The sequence below is a fragment of the Staurois parvus genome, unplaced genomic scaffold, assembly GCF_062004578.1.
Source record: "Staurois parvus isolate SC_StPar_1 unplaced genomic scaffold, SC_StPar_1.0 ptg001302l, whole genome shotgun sequence".
NCBI lineage: Eukaryota > Metazoa > Chordata > Amphibia > Anura > Ranidae > Staurois > Staurois parvus.
The window spans coordinates 3,213,436-3,230,852 of NW_028319098.1; the positions used below are offsets into that span (position 1 = coordinate 3,213,436).

The 17,417-nt window shown below is 38.5% G+C and overlaps 1 protein-coding gene across 1 annotated transcript in view; it reads left to right on the forward strand.

The window, feature by feature from the left end:
- ZNF704 (zinc finger protein 704) overlaps positions 1 to 13,790 on the forward strand; it is a 160,436-nt gene extending 146,646 nt beyond the window's left edge. Inside the window, exons 8-9 of the mRNA XM_089661000.1 lie at positions 1,140 to 1,231; positions 2,001 to 13,790. Of these exons, the coding sequence (XP_089517126.1) occupies positions 1,140 to 1,231; positions 2,001 to 2,112 (204 nt within the window). The 3' untranslated portion in view covers positions 2,113 to 13,790. The remainder of the gene's footprint in view (positions 1 to 1,139; positions 1,232 to 2,000) is intronic.
- Positions 13,791 to 17,417: the final 3,627 nt, after the last annotated feature.

The following is a 17,417-nucleotide window of genomic DNA, read 5'->3' on the forward strand; positions in this document are numbered from 1 at the left end:
CTTGTGGCAAAAAAATAAAATCTTCCATAGACTCAACATACCTCTCAGCAAATAGCTTGGGATATCTACTTTCCAAAGGGGGGTCATTTGGGGGGGAGGGTTGTGCTATACTGGCACTTCAGGGCCTCTGAAACTGAGAATGGTAGTGAGGAAAGGAAATTAAGAAATGACACCCTTTGAAAGCCTGAAGATGGTCATTGATTTTGAGCCCTGTACGTGGCTAGGCTCACAAAAAGTCTCACACATGTGGTATCCCCATACTCAGGAGAAGTAGCAGAATGTATTTTGAGATGTATTTCCACATATACCAATGGCGTGTGTGAGCAATAAATCATTCAAGTGACAACTTTGTGTAAAAAAAAAAGAATTTTTTTTCAATATTTAAAAACTCATGACAAAAAATAAATTCTTCCATGGGCTCAACATGCATTTCAGCAAATTCCTTGGGGTGCCTACTTTCCAAAAAGGGGTCATTTGGGGGGTGTTTGTACTGCCCTGGCATTTTAGAACCTCAAGAATTGTGATAGGCAGTCACAAAGTAAAAGCTGTGTAAATTTCAGTGTATAAACCACAGTTTAACTAATTAATATACACTTATTGGGATTTTTTTTATCAAAGACATGTAGCAGAATACATTTTAGCCTAATTTCGTAAAGATTTTTTTTTGTTGGATGTTTTCTATAACATAAAGTAGAAAATGTTTTTTTTCAAAATGTTCTCTTTATTCATTCATATCACAAAAAATAAAAACCCAGTGGTGATCAAATACCACCAAAAGAAATATAATATAAATATAAATTTTGTTTGGGTACAGCATTGAATGATCGCACAATTACCAGTTGAAATAGGGCAGTGCCCAAAAGCAAAAAATGCCCTGGTCAGGAAGGGGGTAAAACCTTCTGGAGCTGAAGTGGTTAATTAAAACAGGGTTGTTTAATGTTGAACATTTCACTGGAGCTCATCACCAGTCCACATAAACTCCCAGAATAACTTACCTAAAAAAAAGATCAGAATTTTCAATCCAAGCCTAAAATTTCCTGCAAAATCTTCAAATATGTGCATGCTGCTGGACAATTAGCATGAACATATAAATTAATTCTTTCCTGCAATATATGTAATATTCTTGTTTATATTTTCAGATCCGTCTTCCGTGCAGTGCAAAACTTGAGGAACATACACAACCAGTTCAGACGGTGTTATCTTCCTCTACCAGAGCTGCTGTAGTAACAAGGTATGTTAAACTATTGTAAGTGTGAGGCTGCCAGCTTGAAGAATCAAAAAAGACACAAAATACACTACATGCTTTTGGTAGGTGCAGGTCTCCCTCATGTCCTAGTTGCCCCCTGATAATTGGATGATTGGTGGGGGAATGTCCAGGAAGTAACTGCAGAGATGCAAAAAGCATAGATTCACAAAATGAATGAGACAGAAACAAGAAGATGAATGCACTTGCAGGTCTCCATGTATAGTTTTCTCTCCAGCACGGAAAACCTTGAGCAGGACAATAGTGACATCACCGAATCTAACTCCAAATCTTGTGAAACTAGAAGTTATTTCATACCGCAGATATACAGCTGTATGGCTCAAAATACAAAAGTGAACAGCTATGTTTCAGAAAGAATGGAAGACAAGGGGTAGTTTTTTTCAGGGAGCTTCTTAGACAACTTTTATATATAGCTGTTTCTTATAGGTTAAAGAACTGCACTTTTGTGAGTTTAGTTTACATTAACAGTTGCAGCAGCAAAGAGGAGATCATTTGGATATGTAAGGTAAAAAAAAAAAAAGATTTAGGATAAAATCAAACTGTTTATAACTTCCATCAAATGAAGAAGATATCTCATTTAAAAAAAAAAGAGCTCAGACACATTCAGACACGCCAGCTGCAATATTCATGTTTTATTTCTTTTGTATCTCTGCCTGACTTACATTTATATGAGTTATGACTGAGATTCAGCTGTTCTGAAATAAAAAAAAAAACACCCCCTCCTTTTTCTTTTCAGAAAACCTCGTGGTGAAGGCAAGAAATGTCGTAAAGTTTACGGAATGGAGAATCGGGATAAATGGTGTACAGCCTGCCGCTGGAAGAAGGCCTGCCAGAGGTTTCCTGATTGACTAGAAGAAGTGATAAATTCCGCCTGTGTAAGACACTGATGGAGAGCTCGAGTGCTCTTGCTCTTTGATCATGCTCTCTATGAACAGATAAAGAAACATCACCTGGGAAGGAATGGGTTCACAAAAAGGTGAAATATTGACTAAAACTAAAGGGATGTTCAATCCGTGTTTGCATGATGATGTACGAGCTTAATGCTCACCAGAGTTTTTGAACATTTCCTACATGTATTTGTGATCGTTCACGTGTACATCAGTGATCTTATTGGACTCAGAACAGATGCACAACTTTCTACATAAACATCATTATTGACTTTCCTGATTTGGAGGTAACTGCCAGTTAATGAGAAATACTGATAGGGTAAAAAATACTTAAAAACATAAAAAAATTGGATGAGGACCATGAAGTGTGTAAGCACATAAGGGCCTTGTGCATCATAATTTTTCATAAAAATTGTCATAGTTGCAATACAGCAACCAGTTAGATTTAAACATGATATTAAAAATGATGGTTGGAGAAGAAACTTTTGAGCCAGAATGCTGTTGGCCAATACAGAAAGTCCTCTTTGATTACACTTTGATTAATGAGGTCCTTGATTATTGTCTAAAGTCACACATGAAAAGTGATAGGAAAAAGGTGGACACACCAAAGTACGCTAAATAATGCTGACACTCACCACATCTGGTGGATAGCAGAGATTTTAGCCAACACCCTTTCAAATATGAAGACAGCCATACAGAACACAAAGTTTTTCTCTTCAAGGCAATTTTTACTCATAATTGATTTTTATTCTTGAGCAAAATGTAGGATCTGTGTTTGCCTGGGCCCACCAAGACTGGCCCACTATTAAGTAACTCTAGTGTAGACTAGACAGCAGCTGCTATTTTGAACATTTTAACTCTTTGGGAGTTCCAGAAACACAAAGGTGGCCAGACATGGTTACATGACACTGTTACTGTATATGGTGCGTTAGCACTCAAAGAGATCAGGAAGGTTGGAAAGCATTGTCCATCCTTCTGTTCATCTTTGCTGATAAACAGATGAATTGCCTGGCATTTACATTAATATTTAATGAGTGGTAATGTAGGCATTGTGCAACATGCACCGAATGGCGGATGTGTATCTCAGGTGAAGGAGATCTCTCCATGTATGGCCAGACCCTTTTAATGGAGGAAAAATCTCCACCATCAGGTAATTGTTTTAAATGAAACAATATAAAATATATAATGAAAAATATAAGTGACTCATTCCATTCCTGTTGTTATCACATCTAACAGTACCTGTGCACAGAAACTGTTGTAAGCTGTTTATATCATGTCACAGATCTCTAGGAATCCCTAGCAGCTGTAAAAAGCTGTGGTCATCCAAAAAACAAATCAAAAACGATGGAATGATATAATTGCATTAGGACAGACCTAATATTAAAGCACTTATAATAAAGTGCTTACAACAACGTCTGTGTACAGGAACTGATAGGTGTTATTGCAAGAGGTATGGCATAGGTCCGTTTAAGAAACAGTCTCTTTTTTTTTTTAACTAAATATATTACCCTTATATCACTGCTGGGATACTAACATACATTAGTAAATCTGGGTGTGAAGTTTAACATCGTAGATGGCATCCTTGGTACAGATGTTAATTTATTTCTATAATTTTTGTCTAATGGTTGTTTTAAAAATATGCAGTCTTTTACACAAGATGGGGGGTCACATATAAGGCATTGTAGCAAGTTGCCCATAGCTGTCTAAATATGCATGTACAATAAGAAATTTTGTTTAAAAGTGAGAGCTTTCCATAATCTAACTTGTATAACCTGCTTTAAAGCTGAACTCCAGGCAAACAGCTAAATATACAGACGAAATATGTTGTTTTACTTTCTAATAGGGTATTTACTTTTGTCTGTCCAATCCTGAGATTTACACAGCTCTACCACACGGCCCTACCACACAGCCCTGTCTGATAGGGCAGGGGACCTGACTTTTCAAATGTACTGTATGTATTGCACTCCTTACAAAAAACAGAATTTTTTACTTAACATGTGTTTACTTTTTGATTACACTTTGAAAAATGAGTACCTTTATTATTGTCTAGCATTACTTATGAAAACAGAAGTAATAGAAAAGAGGTGGGCACACCAAATCTGTGAAATCTGTTTCTTGAAGTACATTATGGGACATATGGGTTTTAGTCATGAGTCATATGCAGCTATGTTCAGGGGACTGCACACTAGCAATAAAGAGAAGACCCTTACATAACCCCCCCACACCACCTCCATTTCCAACTTCTAGTTAACCTTACTTTTGTAGCAAGCAGCAGGGAGGTCATAAGAACAGTGGGAAGGGTCTGTGTCCTAAACTATATTCCAAGAGTCGAATTTTACTGGTAAGTAAAAAATCCTATTTTTTTTGGTCATACTGTACAATATCCTTAGTCTTTACTATGGAAAGTCCAAAAGCAGTCAAGCTGACAGGTGGGCAACACAGCAAACAACCTCCAGCAGGCCCATGTAACAAATGGCTCAAGAAAGGCTCTACAGACTCATAGAGTAGCATGTAACACCTAGTGTCTGAAACTGGCATCAAAAAAGGCTACAAACATCATCCTGATAGAAGCCCAGGTGGCATTGTTTCAAATCTGTGACACAGATGCCTGAAGCGGAAAAGGTTGTGAAGCACTAAAAGATCTTTTGGAGTGTGCCTTAACAGGGAAGGGAGAAACTCTATCCTTTAAACCATTAGTTCAAATGATAATACTTGTCTGATCTACCTAGCAAGGGTGGAGCAAGAAGCAGTATACCTCTGCAGTAACCCCTGGAAGCAGAGAGAAATTGCCCTATGATATTTATATGTAGGACATAAGAAAGGAAGGACAATATTCTGGTTGAGTTGGAATGAAGAAACCATTTTATGGGAAGGAAGGATGTTTTTGACCTCAAGACAACCTTGTCCTCGTACAGCATTAAGAAGGGCTTCTAACAGGATAAGACCACTAACTCAGAAACCCTTTGCACAGTAGTAAGAGCAACAAGAAAGGACACAATGCTAGTAAGATCAGACAAAGAAATATCCCTAATATGTTCAAAAGGTGGCTTCTAAAGAGCTGATAGAACCAGATAAGGTCCAAGGAGACACAGAAGGGTGTACAGAGGGAGAGATTTGTGTGATACCCTAAAGAAAGGCATTAACCAGGGAGTGAGGGGCCAAGGCTGAGATTTGTCCTTTTGGTGGTAATCAAATCCATGTCCAGACCAAAGTAGAGGAAGGACAAATACGTCCTTGACTTGGACCAGGCAAATTAGGCCTTCCAGATGCAATGATAAACTTTGCAAGAAGCCAATTTCCTAGGATAGGGATGACCAAGTCCTGATAGGCCCCTGTCACCAGAGCATCCACGTGAGAGTCCCTGACCCTGAAAACAAACCTGTCCAGGATGCCAGAGGATCAATGTCTGTCCCCTACCTGTGGCTAAGGGCTTGAAACACCTTTGGATGGAGACCCCATTCCTCTGGATCCAGGTACTGGTGACTGAGAAAGTCTGCCTGCCAACTTTCCAGGAATATGCAGTTCTTATCAAAAGGGGATAAAGTCTGCTTACTTTTGTGTAGCACAGTATCTGTTGCGTCCTTGATGGTTGATGTAGACCATGGCCATAGCATTGTCTGGCTGGATTCTTATTGGGTGTTCTTGCAATAGAGGTGTCCAGCATTAAAGTGCCATCTGAATCACACTGAGCTCCAGAATGTTAACTGAAAGGAGGGCATCCTCCAACAACCAAGTCCACTACAATGAGAGGGTATCCAGAAATTACAATCTAGCATCCGTCTTGAGAATTTTCTACGTCTTTGGAAGAAGAGGCTTCCTTGACTCTAGCGCTCAGTTGAGAATCCCCCACACCAGGGAGAGTCTTGCCCTGGGAGTCAGACGCACGGGGCCATCCAGAGTGAGCCTGTCCCATGCTGCCAGAATGTTAGGTTGCAATGCTATAGAGTGAAACTGGGATCCAACTGAAGCCCTGCAGAGTCTACACGTCTACTGGATTTTGATTGACAGGGATACGGGAGGACTGATGCTTTAACAAGAGATCATCCAGGTAACCCACAACATGAATACCCTGAACATAAAGCAAAGCTAAGAATGGGGCAAGCAACTTGGTGAAAACCCAGGGGTTGTGGGAAGGTCAAAGGGGAGGGAAACAAATTGGTAATGTTGATTGCCCATTGCAAAATGCAGATAGCTTTTATGAGGAGGAACGATAGTAATGTGCAAATAAGAATTACAAATGTCTATTAAAGCAAGAAAATGAAAGAAGGGAGGCAATGATTGACCTGGCAGTTTCCATGTGGAACTTTTGCACCTACAAGAACAAGTTAAGGGTTGTCAGATCCAGAATGGGCTAACTCATTTGGTTTGGGAACCGTAAAAAGGTTTGAGTAGTAGTCTTGAAGGCATTCTTCTGTTGGTATAGGGGTATTGTCCCCTTGACATATAAGCTGATGGCCAGCTTCAAGAAGATCTGCTCACTGTAACAGGGAGAGAGGTAAGTTCGAAAGCATAAAGTGGGGAGGAGGCAGAGTGTGAAGTTTTTAGCCCCTGTAAATGACACAATGGACCAAGATGTCTGAGATTTTATGGAACCAAAAGCACAAAGACGACAGACTTCTCACCACTTTGAGATGTGGGGGCACCCCATCATTGGGAAGAAGCCTTGGAACCAGCCATGGCCTTACAAAAGGACATTCACACATTAGATTAGGAACTGGAAGACTATGAGGGGTAAAAGAAACCTTTCCTGACCTTAGGAGTAAAAGACCTTCTCGTGGAGGAACATGCCTACTTTTTCTGGAGGAGAAGAGTACTCTTACTCCCTGTAACCTCTTTGATATACTTACCCAAGGAGGTAGCAAACAGACATTCGGCATTAGGCATACCTCAAAGCAGTCTTTAGGGACAGGGCTCTGCTACTGGCAGATCAAGGTCCTAGACCTGTAAAGCATCTGGGCTTACTCCACATGTCACACTAAAGGTCATTAGGAGTGCCTACAGTAGGATCCAGTGCATTACTGCAACATTGCAGGCCAACGTGGCTTTTTTAATGCAATGGGGTGTGGGAAAGCTGCAGAAGGATCTCCAGTGGCTATCATGTAGCCAGAGAGCTTGATAGGAGAATTTTCAGAGAGAGAAAAACCTCCATAGGAGGAGTTACATAGAGAGATGTCCCTTCATCCTTCTCTTTTTTTGACAGTGTCCAATTACTTGAAGGTTGCTGCATATAACCCATGGTAAAAGCTACAGATCTTGTTTTCTGTACTGTAAGACTGAAGAAATACATTTAATGTGTTAATGAGTGCAGAGCTGTACTGATTTCTGTACCTGCAAGGAGTACAGCTTTAAATGCTCGTACCAACATTATAGTCTCCTGAGGATGACAGCTGCATGCATACAACTTTTGATCCTTCAGTGTATTTTTGTGGATGAATAAAGGATTGAAAATTTTCAAACAAGTACCTCTGACCCCCTACAAATTCAGAACCACATTCATTGTCTCACACAATTATTAAAATTCGAGGTGCTTGCTACGATCAGCCATGTATGGTCACCCTTATTCCAGTAGGGCTAAATCTATGTAGTATGGTTGTTGGCTAAATCTCACTACCTGAAGTTTTGAGTGTGCTATGAGTGCCCATAGAGGACTAAACTGTTATTTCAGTATGACCTTGGGTACTGTTTATATCTTTTCTGAAGACTGTTTTGTACTGTCTGATGTTATCAGAAGCTGCTCTTATTTCAAGTTTACATGGCCCATTGATTGGACAGCCATTCATGAAGCACTGTTAGTGATGTTATACAATATCTTCTTTTTATTGCACCATAGTTTCCCCCGTTTGCTGTGGGCACACTACCCAGTGTTTTGCAGCAAGGTAGTTTATATGATTTTATATAATTTTAGTCTGACAACTCTTTCTGTTGTCTTTTTATACTGTGAATAAAATATGAGTTATGTACCTTTCAGGAAGACTAAAAATAAGAACTGTACACATGCACATAAGTACAGTTTAGCTTTTCTAATCCATTTTAAAATAATTATACTGTGATTTAACAGTTAAAGAGATAATTGTGATTTGTTGAAGTGAACTTCATGAGAATATAAGATGACATTGATGGATATTTACATTATGTATTATTGATGGGCATATTTATAAATGATATTAGTGATAAGTGTTATACAGTATGTGTAAATCAAGTAACCAATTTAATAGTGTTCAATTTGTGATGTAGAACCATTTTAAGTTGCAGTACACCATTTTTGCACTAGAGAGGGCCTTAGATTCACAGGGGATTTAGAAACATGTTCATTTCTGCTGTGTCACCGACCCTTTCACTTAAAATGTATGCACACAAGTAGTATCTTGTTTGTCTCATAATCACTCTGTTGTTATTTAGGGCAGGAAAATATTCAATTTTGCCCATCATAGTACAGCACCTGTTACCATGGGCTGTCTTTTCCGCCATGGAGATCATTGTCCCTACTATGCAGGCATAATCATGATCATCCATTTGCCTATGATTATTGCCCCTTGGAAGCCAATGGTCTCTATACAGACAAATATTACAGAGGAGGGACAGGCAAGAAACCTAGTTGTGCTCATTCCTATTGAAGCTTTTTTGCTGATCAACGCACAACTGGAAACTGAATAATCTTTCACATAATGCCTCACAGAAAATCCATTCTTCTTGTAAGCAGGATTATGAAAATACGAATTCCAGAGGAAAAGTAAATTAAATCCCAAGTAGCAATATTCTTTTATGCAGTATTTTGGACATGTAACAGCACCTTGATGATGTCCAGTGTCCTTTAACCTTTGAATAACATAATATAAAGTGCTACATAGAAACTTAGAAGCTGAAGTTGAACTTCGGTGTTGCTACTTTTGAGAGATCTTGCAAGCCATATAGTTACATTGTAAAATCACTTTTGTATCATTCTTCTCTGAAATCCCGGAAGATGATTTTTATGTATAATATCAAACCTAATGAAGGAGATGAGTTAGGTTTAACATTGTTCTATTTTGTTTAATAGGAACAACTATGGTTCCATATTATCTTTAGCACCCCTATCTGACAGTCAACACAGGTCAATTTACTGCCAGTGCAGTGCTAGGAGCAATGCAGGTGAATTCCAGAGACTTGAACAATTCAGAAGGTGCAAGGTGTATTACCAAACAACAGGTTCATTGCTGTCGACAGTGGAATGGATAGCATGTGATTCCAAAATTGTTTGCAAGTATTATTGTATTAACTGCTCATTTACACCATCTGTGTTCAGCTGCATAAACAAGATCAACGCAGGCTCAAATCTAGGGCACATAGAAAATAATTGCTTTCTACGTACTATGCACACACAGCAATATTGTGGTGCATAGATTAAAGTTTAAAAAAAAAAGAAAAATGTAAACAGTACAACGCATTGTATTATCACTTAGCACCAGTCCTCATCGCCTTTACACAACAGACACCAGCCTGCAGTGTTTTAGCGTGTGAGCAAGCCCTAAGGAGAGAATCTTTAATAACAATCTTTAATAAATTATCTAATTGGCTCATGCATTTTGCAGGGTTCAGAGAGCCAGTGCGCCCACTTCCCCAAAGCTTACCAGCCTGTCACATCAGACTTGAAGATGGTATGTGAAAATGTGGGCCTTACCTCTTCCGAATACCAGCCCAGATAGGGGCATAGAAACTGATATGAACCAAACAAGGGACTCCTCTACCTCCCAATATGCAGTCTGCACTGGCATTATATGTGGCCTGTACATACAGGTACCTGGCAGCCACCATGACAGGTACCTATGTCATATAATCTTCTGATTATTTAATTTCAGGCAACAGTAGTACATTAGTAACCAGACTGGAAACTAAATCTCTTTTATCAAATATGAACGCAAAATGGTGTGGGTGGTGTTTTGATAACATGCAGTAGATTGCACAAATAGGAAAATACAAGGGAACAGAAGACTGAAGATATATGTGGCTTTCCCGCTATTAGTGCCTCTTGTGAGTAATATTAGAGAGGTATCACAAGAAACCATTGACTAACCCTAATACATATGCTCATGTTGAAATAAAAGCAATGCTCCACTAATTGTTTTCAGTGTTCATTTTTAGCCACACAGAAACTGTTGGTTAATAATTTTTTTTGCAATGTTTATTTGTAGCACTTTAAAATATATCCAGACAGTTCACATGAAAAATACCCTGCACACAAATTGCACTTTACTTCGCCTTATTACTGAAAATTTCATGGAACTTTGAGCACCTCCACACTGCCTTTGTAGTCCAACTTGCACTAGTCTGATGAAGCTAATATTCCAAGTTTTCCATATTTGTGTGATTTTCAGCATGTTATCAGTTTCTGGCTCCTAACTGTAATTCAAAATCTGACAGATGCATTACCCCAGATATAAGTAAAGTGCCGATAAAAATAAACCTCAAGCTTTTCTATATAAAATAACTTTTAAAGTGTACTTGTACTTTGTCCCGTCAAGGAAAAGTAATGGGTTTGCTTTAATCTCCTCATCTCCAGCAGCAGATATTTATCATTTTTTCACACCCCGGACACTCAGTTCCCCACTGGGAGCAGAAGAAAACTTCTGGGCATGGAGGAACTTGTCACTCTGTCTGTGTGTGACATCACCGATTGGCCTTGTGTAAGTTACGACTCCAGCTACAAGCTTACACAAGGCTTAAGATGGCTGAATAGAGTGCTAGGGGAATTAAATAAGTTATTAATGTGGCTGTGGGGGTTCTGCACTAAAGTGAACCTATTGCTTTGCCCTACATGAGGAAAGCACATATTCACTTTAAATCTGACCATACATGTGGTTAATTTTAACTACTTGCAATCCACAAGGAATAATTCAAAATGAAATAAAAAATAATTGCCAGAAACTAAGCAATATACCATCCATGAGTTCAAGTTACCACCAAAATTTGGTTGATTGTGAAGTCAAAACCGGACAATAAAGTTACAGCTTCAACACACTTTATTGAAAGATCAAATCCAAAACAGAAAAAGCTAGAGTAATTTAGTCTGAAGTGATCACAATTTTTCTCCAGGTCGTTTCAGGCAGTTTCAATTCCATTTTCTTACAGGTGACCACTATTTTATTCCTTTGAGCGATTAAACTTTCAATTCCATTTTTGTTGAACTCTCAAAGCAGTCAATCAAATTACCACATGAATGGCTAGTTTAAGAGTGTCCTTGGATTAATATGTAATGGTTTCAGGATTTAATGACAAGAGGATGTTTGAAATGCATATGGTCTAGCAATATTTTTACATACAAAGTTGACATCCTGTCTAAAGTAATTGTAGCCGTATTAGTGCACTTGCAACAAGAACAATTGAGTACTGTCCATGATACTTTTTAATTTGCACTAACATCCAATTTTTTAGGACAAGCTTTCGGGTTGTGTCCCTTTCTTCAAGGCCCAAGCAGTACTCATATCCTGTCTATTAACCCTACAGAAGAAAACTAGAATGTGTCATTTTTTTGCCTCTTTCCTGCCAAAAATGGTAGCTAATGGAGAGCAATAAGTGGCACAGCAAATGCCATAAATGTCAAATATCTCTGTAAAAGTATGGGGGTAATTCTGCATGCACAGTTGTGAACGACGCTAGTAGCTTAATCACTTAATGCCATTCTGTTTTAGGCTTAGTGGTCCTTTAAGGAAAAACTATGCACAGTATTATTACACCCACCTACAACTATAGGATGGGTCTAGTGTTTTGATTTATAAGGACCTCAGCATCATTTTTACTATTGTGTCCTCAACTTAATTTTTGTTAATGCTCAGATAACTTAGAAAGTATATAAAATCCACAAAAAGGATTTAACAAATCTAATATCCATTGGCATTCCATATACTGTATGCAGAAGGTTATTTGCATTGACATTATACAAAATAAGCTTTAAACTGAACTTGCTGCTATATATAGTAGACACTTGACAATAATAATTTTATCAATCTCTCATTATGTTCTGTGGTCAAAAGGTAAGTCCACCCAAAATAAATTTCTCAGCTTCATAACACTCATAGGGTCTGTGTTGATGAGCTTGCATTTGACATCAGCTCGGGACACATTTGAGACCATTAAAAATCTACTGACAGGTGCAATTGAACGCAGTTGACCTCATTGTTTCAAAAACTTAAGCTGCTTTTGTTTTCTCATAGACTAGTATGGGGAGAGAAGCAGTTCTGATGCGAACAAAATGCCCGTCAACACAGGCTCTTACTTTTGTTTTAAGTTTGTTTTTCCACTAGTAAGCCATATTTGTGTATGAGATCCCTGCTTCTCTTGCTTATTATGGTCATTATGAAGTGTGTCCCAGTCTTTCTGTATTGGAGTTTTGATTTATTTTATATTACAGAGAATGTACTAGGTGTAGTGAACTTCCAAGGGGGGACAGATCTAGAAATCTTGGAGGAAAGATCTCACTTCTGACAGCTCCTAAGATATATGGTGGATATGTAAGTGGAATGAGCCTTGAAAAGGTTAAACAGATTGAAATGGATGATACCATCCTCACTCCCCTGTCAATTTCTTATACATCTTAAGGACATGTTGAGGACTCTAAATATGGATTTCCGAAATTTTAGCTCCACATCTACAAAACAGCCATGACATGTCTTGCCAAGAAGCCTGGTCATCTACTTTCTGCCAGGTTTTGTATAGGAATATAGTTAAGAAAGGTCATGACAATACTTGAACTGTACTTTTAAGGTTGGATATTGGAGCTGGATATTTTGTGGCTGTGGTGGGAAACGAAAGCTGGCATCTTTGGGAGAGAGCCTCCATTCTCAATCCCTGAATTTTTTATAAACAAGTTAAGGATTGAACTTGTGGCATCAATCTAAATCAGAGATAACAATTTTGGGTGGATTTACCCTTTTTAGAAATACGTTCTAGAATTGCTTAGTCATCTTGGTACCACTAATTGGGTCACTAAAATACACCCCATGGAAATCCAGACTGAACAGTGCACATCTGCACTTTTTGTTGCTTCGTAAATGATTGTTTCCTGTGTATTTTTCTTGTGTGTTTTTATATTCTCTGTTTCTTGTGTACTTTTTATATTCTGATAAACAGCATGTAGTAATATGAAACCGAGAAAAAAAAAAGTGTAATTCTAATAGCTAAAAGACAGTATGGGTCTTTTTAATGATGTGCAATACAAAAAAAGTCACACATACAGAGCATAAGTAATAACTGCAAAAATATATATGTATAATATAAAAGTATATTTTTACAGTTATTTCAATGGTATTTACTTGTGTGGTATTTTATGTGTTCTGCACATAAAATATTCTTACCTGAGTACTACCCAGTACTTTCCATTAATCAAAAGCTGCCTGATCAAATATACTGTAAGTGGCCCATGATATCAAATTCATATTTATAATAGCATGGGATTATTGGAAATAAAGCAGAGGACACCCTCTCAACCTGTGCCAACGTCTCAGAGAAACAATTTGTCCAGGGGGCAATTTCTCCCTTATCCATGTCTTATATATAACTAAGAATTACAATCAGGTAAACCCATACGTCTTTTTTGCTACATTTGCTTCTGCTAAACTTCTTTTTCGTGTTTATAGATTTTGCTATAATAAAAGTTTTTGAAATAACATGGTGTTTCTGACAATTATTATTTACAGTGCATATACTTGTGACATATTGCAAATATCCATGGTCAAAAGTTCCTTGAGACTTCTAGGTAAAAAGGGAAATCTCTCATTGTGTGGGACCCCTCTGTCTAGTCACAAGATTCTCCCTTTTATTGAAACCAAAAAATACATGTAGGTCTTCAAGCCTATGATTAACAGTTGGATAGGTAGATGCTAAAAAGGGGATTATACTTTTCCCTGATATAGTAAATATATGTTTGCCAATGATAATGTGGTTACTGATAATAAAGGTTTAAAAATAACAATAGTGATAATTACATATAAAAGTCAAACCACAGTTAACCAGGAACTCACTCATTGGTCACAGCTTACCTGCTGATTGACTCTAAATTTTTAAACGTAGGCATCTAGTTGCCCCATATGGTAAATGCATACTGTATGTTTGTTGATTACTTTATTTTACTAAAGTGGCTTTTTTCAGCTGGGCATAGACAGATTGACATTCAATTGGATCAGCAGGGACCAGCTAAATTTCAATCTGTGTGTGGCCATTCCAGTTCTGTCAAATGAACACACTGAAAAACTGTTGTCAATCAGCAGCCACTGATCAATGTATTCTGACATCCTCACGAGAGCCTCACGTGTGGATAGAGGAATCTGTACAAAAAAAAATTGCAAATGTAAAACTTTAGTCAATTAAAAAACATCCAGATGAAAGTTCCCTGTTGTAGAGTACCTGATATACTTGTCTTTCCAGCCAGATAGAGCCACTATAAAGAAATGTTGTGCTTTGCCCATTGAGGGCAAAATAGCAGGTTCTGGTTGATTCCCCAATCCCTAGTAGCGTATACTTACCATTAAGTTCACTGCCAGCAACCAAAGACAATACCTGGTACTCCCAAATATGGATGAGCATGTGACTTATCGATGTGACAGCATTGGGTCAAACAGCACTGTCACAATGAAGTCCATAGCCACATAGTGCCTCCCATTTACTCAATGTGCTGCGAGGGAGGTCTGCATAGGTAGAGCTGAGGTTCGGTTTAAGATACTGACAAACTTAGGGCAAAGATTGTGCTTGTGAGAAACTTTCACTTTGGAACATAAAGGATTAAGTGCACAGTGAAACAACCCTTTGCTACAAATAACAGATTAACAATGATGTGGCATGCATTAGGGCCTGATTGGCTTAGAGCAGTCTTTTTCAACCAGGGTGCCCATGCACCCTGGGGTGCCTTGAGGTCTCTTTAGGGGTACTTTGGCAAAATGCCCAAAAATTGTGTACAAGCCAGAGGTGGATCAAGCATGCCTTTTAGTTGCACAAAGCCACAGGTTTTCATTGTGCATCATTACAACCTTCTAGCCGCCAGCATCCCAACAACCAATGACATCATCAGTTAATAAGGAGGATATTGGTTGTCTGCACAGCATCCTTGTTTGACCCTCCCTTGCCCTTCTCTGTCACTGCTGGGGTCACATTAGCTGAGTGATGAAGAAAAACTTAGGGAGAAGAGAAACATTGGAATACTAGTCATTACCAGTGTGCAAAAGTGTATTTGCTTTGGAAGAATAAATCACCTCTAGCATTGGGTGTCCTATGTGTGTGGATGTTGACGCATTTTGTAAAACTATTAGAATAGTCTTTTTACATTTTAGAATGGGGTGCCTTGAGACTGTCCATAATTTTAGAGGGTGCCTTGAGATTGTCTATAATTTTAAGGGGTGCCTTGACTGAAAAAAGGTTGAGAAACCCTGGTTTAGAGTACTGTCTTTTCCTCTAACAGTCTAAGTCTTGTTGTGCCAGGGATTACAAGAAAATAATATAGACTTTGGTATTTGAAATCACATCAATATTTTTTGGATAATACCTGGATTAAATTATATTTTCTATCAGCCTGGAGCTAGGCTTTAGAATGAGTGAGAATGTGGGTGCAGATATAAGTTCTTTCACATTCTTACCAACTAATGATCTATTACCTCCAAGTCTCTTGATGGGTCTGGGACAAATGCCCTTTTCCATCTTTATTTAGCAGCTCTGATGCTAGATTCAACCATCTTGCAGAGAAATGGATCAACGTTGCAGTCTTCTTTATGAGCTAAGCTAACATCCTGCCCTGGGGACCAGGTATTTTTTCCAGTTTGTTATTTTCTTGAGCCCTGGTCCCCTCACTGACTCCGTGGGTTCTCCTGCCTCAGGAGCCTATTAGAGAGGACCTGGCTACTGGCAGTGTTGTTTCCACTAAGAGGCGGCCACATCAGGCAGGCAATGGAAGGAGCCCGGACGTAAACAGAAAAAGAGAGAAGGAAAGGGATGGCAGCATCACATGACTGTGGCTTCAGGTAGGTAAAATGGGCATATGGACATTTTTATCATACCAGTGGTTAATTAGAGGGGAGTTGGAGGTTGGGGCACTGATATCCTGGAGTTGGGCTTAAAGTAATTTAGCACCTGAGTATTGTGTTTGGAACCAAGGAATACTTGATGTGCATTGTCACAGGCCAAGATTCAAAGTTTTTAGTTTTGGATATAGCAAGGAAATAGTTGAAACCTCAATATTTTTTTATTTGTTGTCAGTGTTTAATTAGCATTCTTCTCCATTCTTGTCCCAGAAACCCAAGATAGAGTGAAAGGAAATCACTTTCACTATGAGAATTATGGGAAAATCCCTTCTTAGGTGACCCTCGTTGACTTAGGTGACCCTCCAATAAGTGTCCCTCGTTGGAAATTTTGGACCTCCCAGCCAATGTCACAAGAACAAAGAAGGAGGGTGAACCACCCAAGCAGAGAGATTCTAACCTATCCTTAAAGGAAAATGTGAAATTATGAGTTGTCACCAGAACTTTAATAAATCGAAAATGTTCCAATAGGGAGACTTTTTTGGTGATAACTGTTTAAGAAAAGATTTCCCTGACTTTGGAGAAATGACAAAAAAATTGACAGAGATTTTATTCATTTCTTACTCCATCCAAAATTGTAAAAGCATTTTGGGGAGATTTATCCACACCTCCAGTCCTGAAGACGCAACACGATGTAGGAGAAAATACCTTTAGACCAAACAAGTATCCCTACTGAAAGGTTTTCCATTACCTCTTGTCACATTGACAACTGTACACATATTGTGTTTTCTATCATCAGGACAAAGAAGAGAGTAAAAATTAAAAAGCCAAGTTCAAATTTCTACAACTAGCTAAAAGCTTTATAGCCTCGCAAAGGGAAGTCAGCATATGTGCACTCTCCATTGCCTTTTTTTCCCTACTTCTCCTTTGTTCCAGCACTGCAGCCTCAAAAAGCCTCTTTTGCATTAGAAACTTCAGGGAACTGGAGGAAGGAACCAGCAGGGGATAAAACACTCCAAGAAGTGTTGAAAGTAGAAAAGGCTTTTCCAGGCTGCAGCGATGGAATAGAGGAGAGGTGGAAGAAAGTGGGGAGAGGTGGAAGAAAATAACTGCCAAAAGGGTAAATATATTCTTTCGTCTTTTGACGAGGTCTCTTTAAAGATTATAATACTATTACTTTATATTGTTGCTACTGAGGTATTATTAGCAAGGTTATTGGAAGAAACTGATACCGTGTGCATGGCAAATGAGTTCTTTTTAAAAGCACATGTACCTTTCTGAGGTTCATCA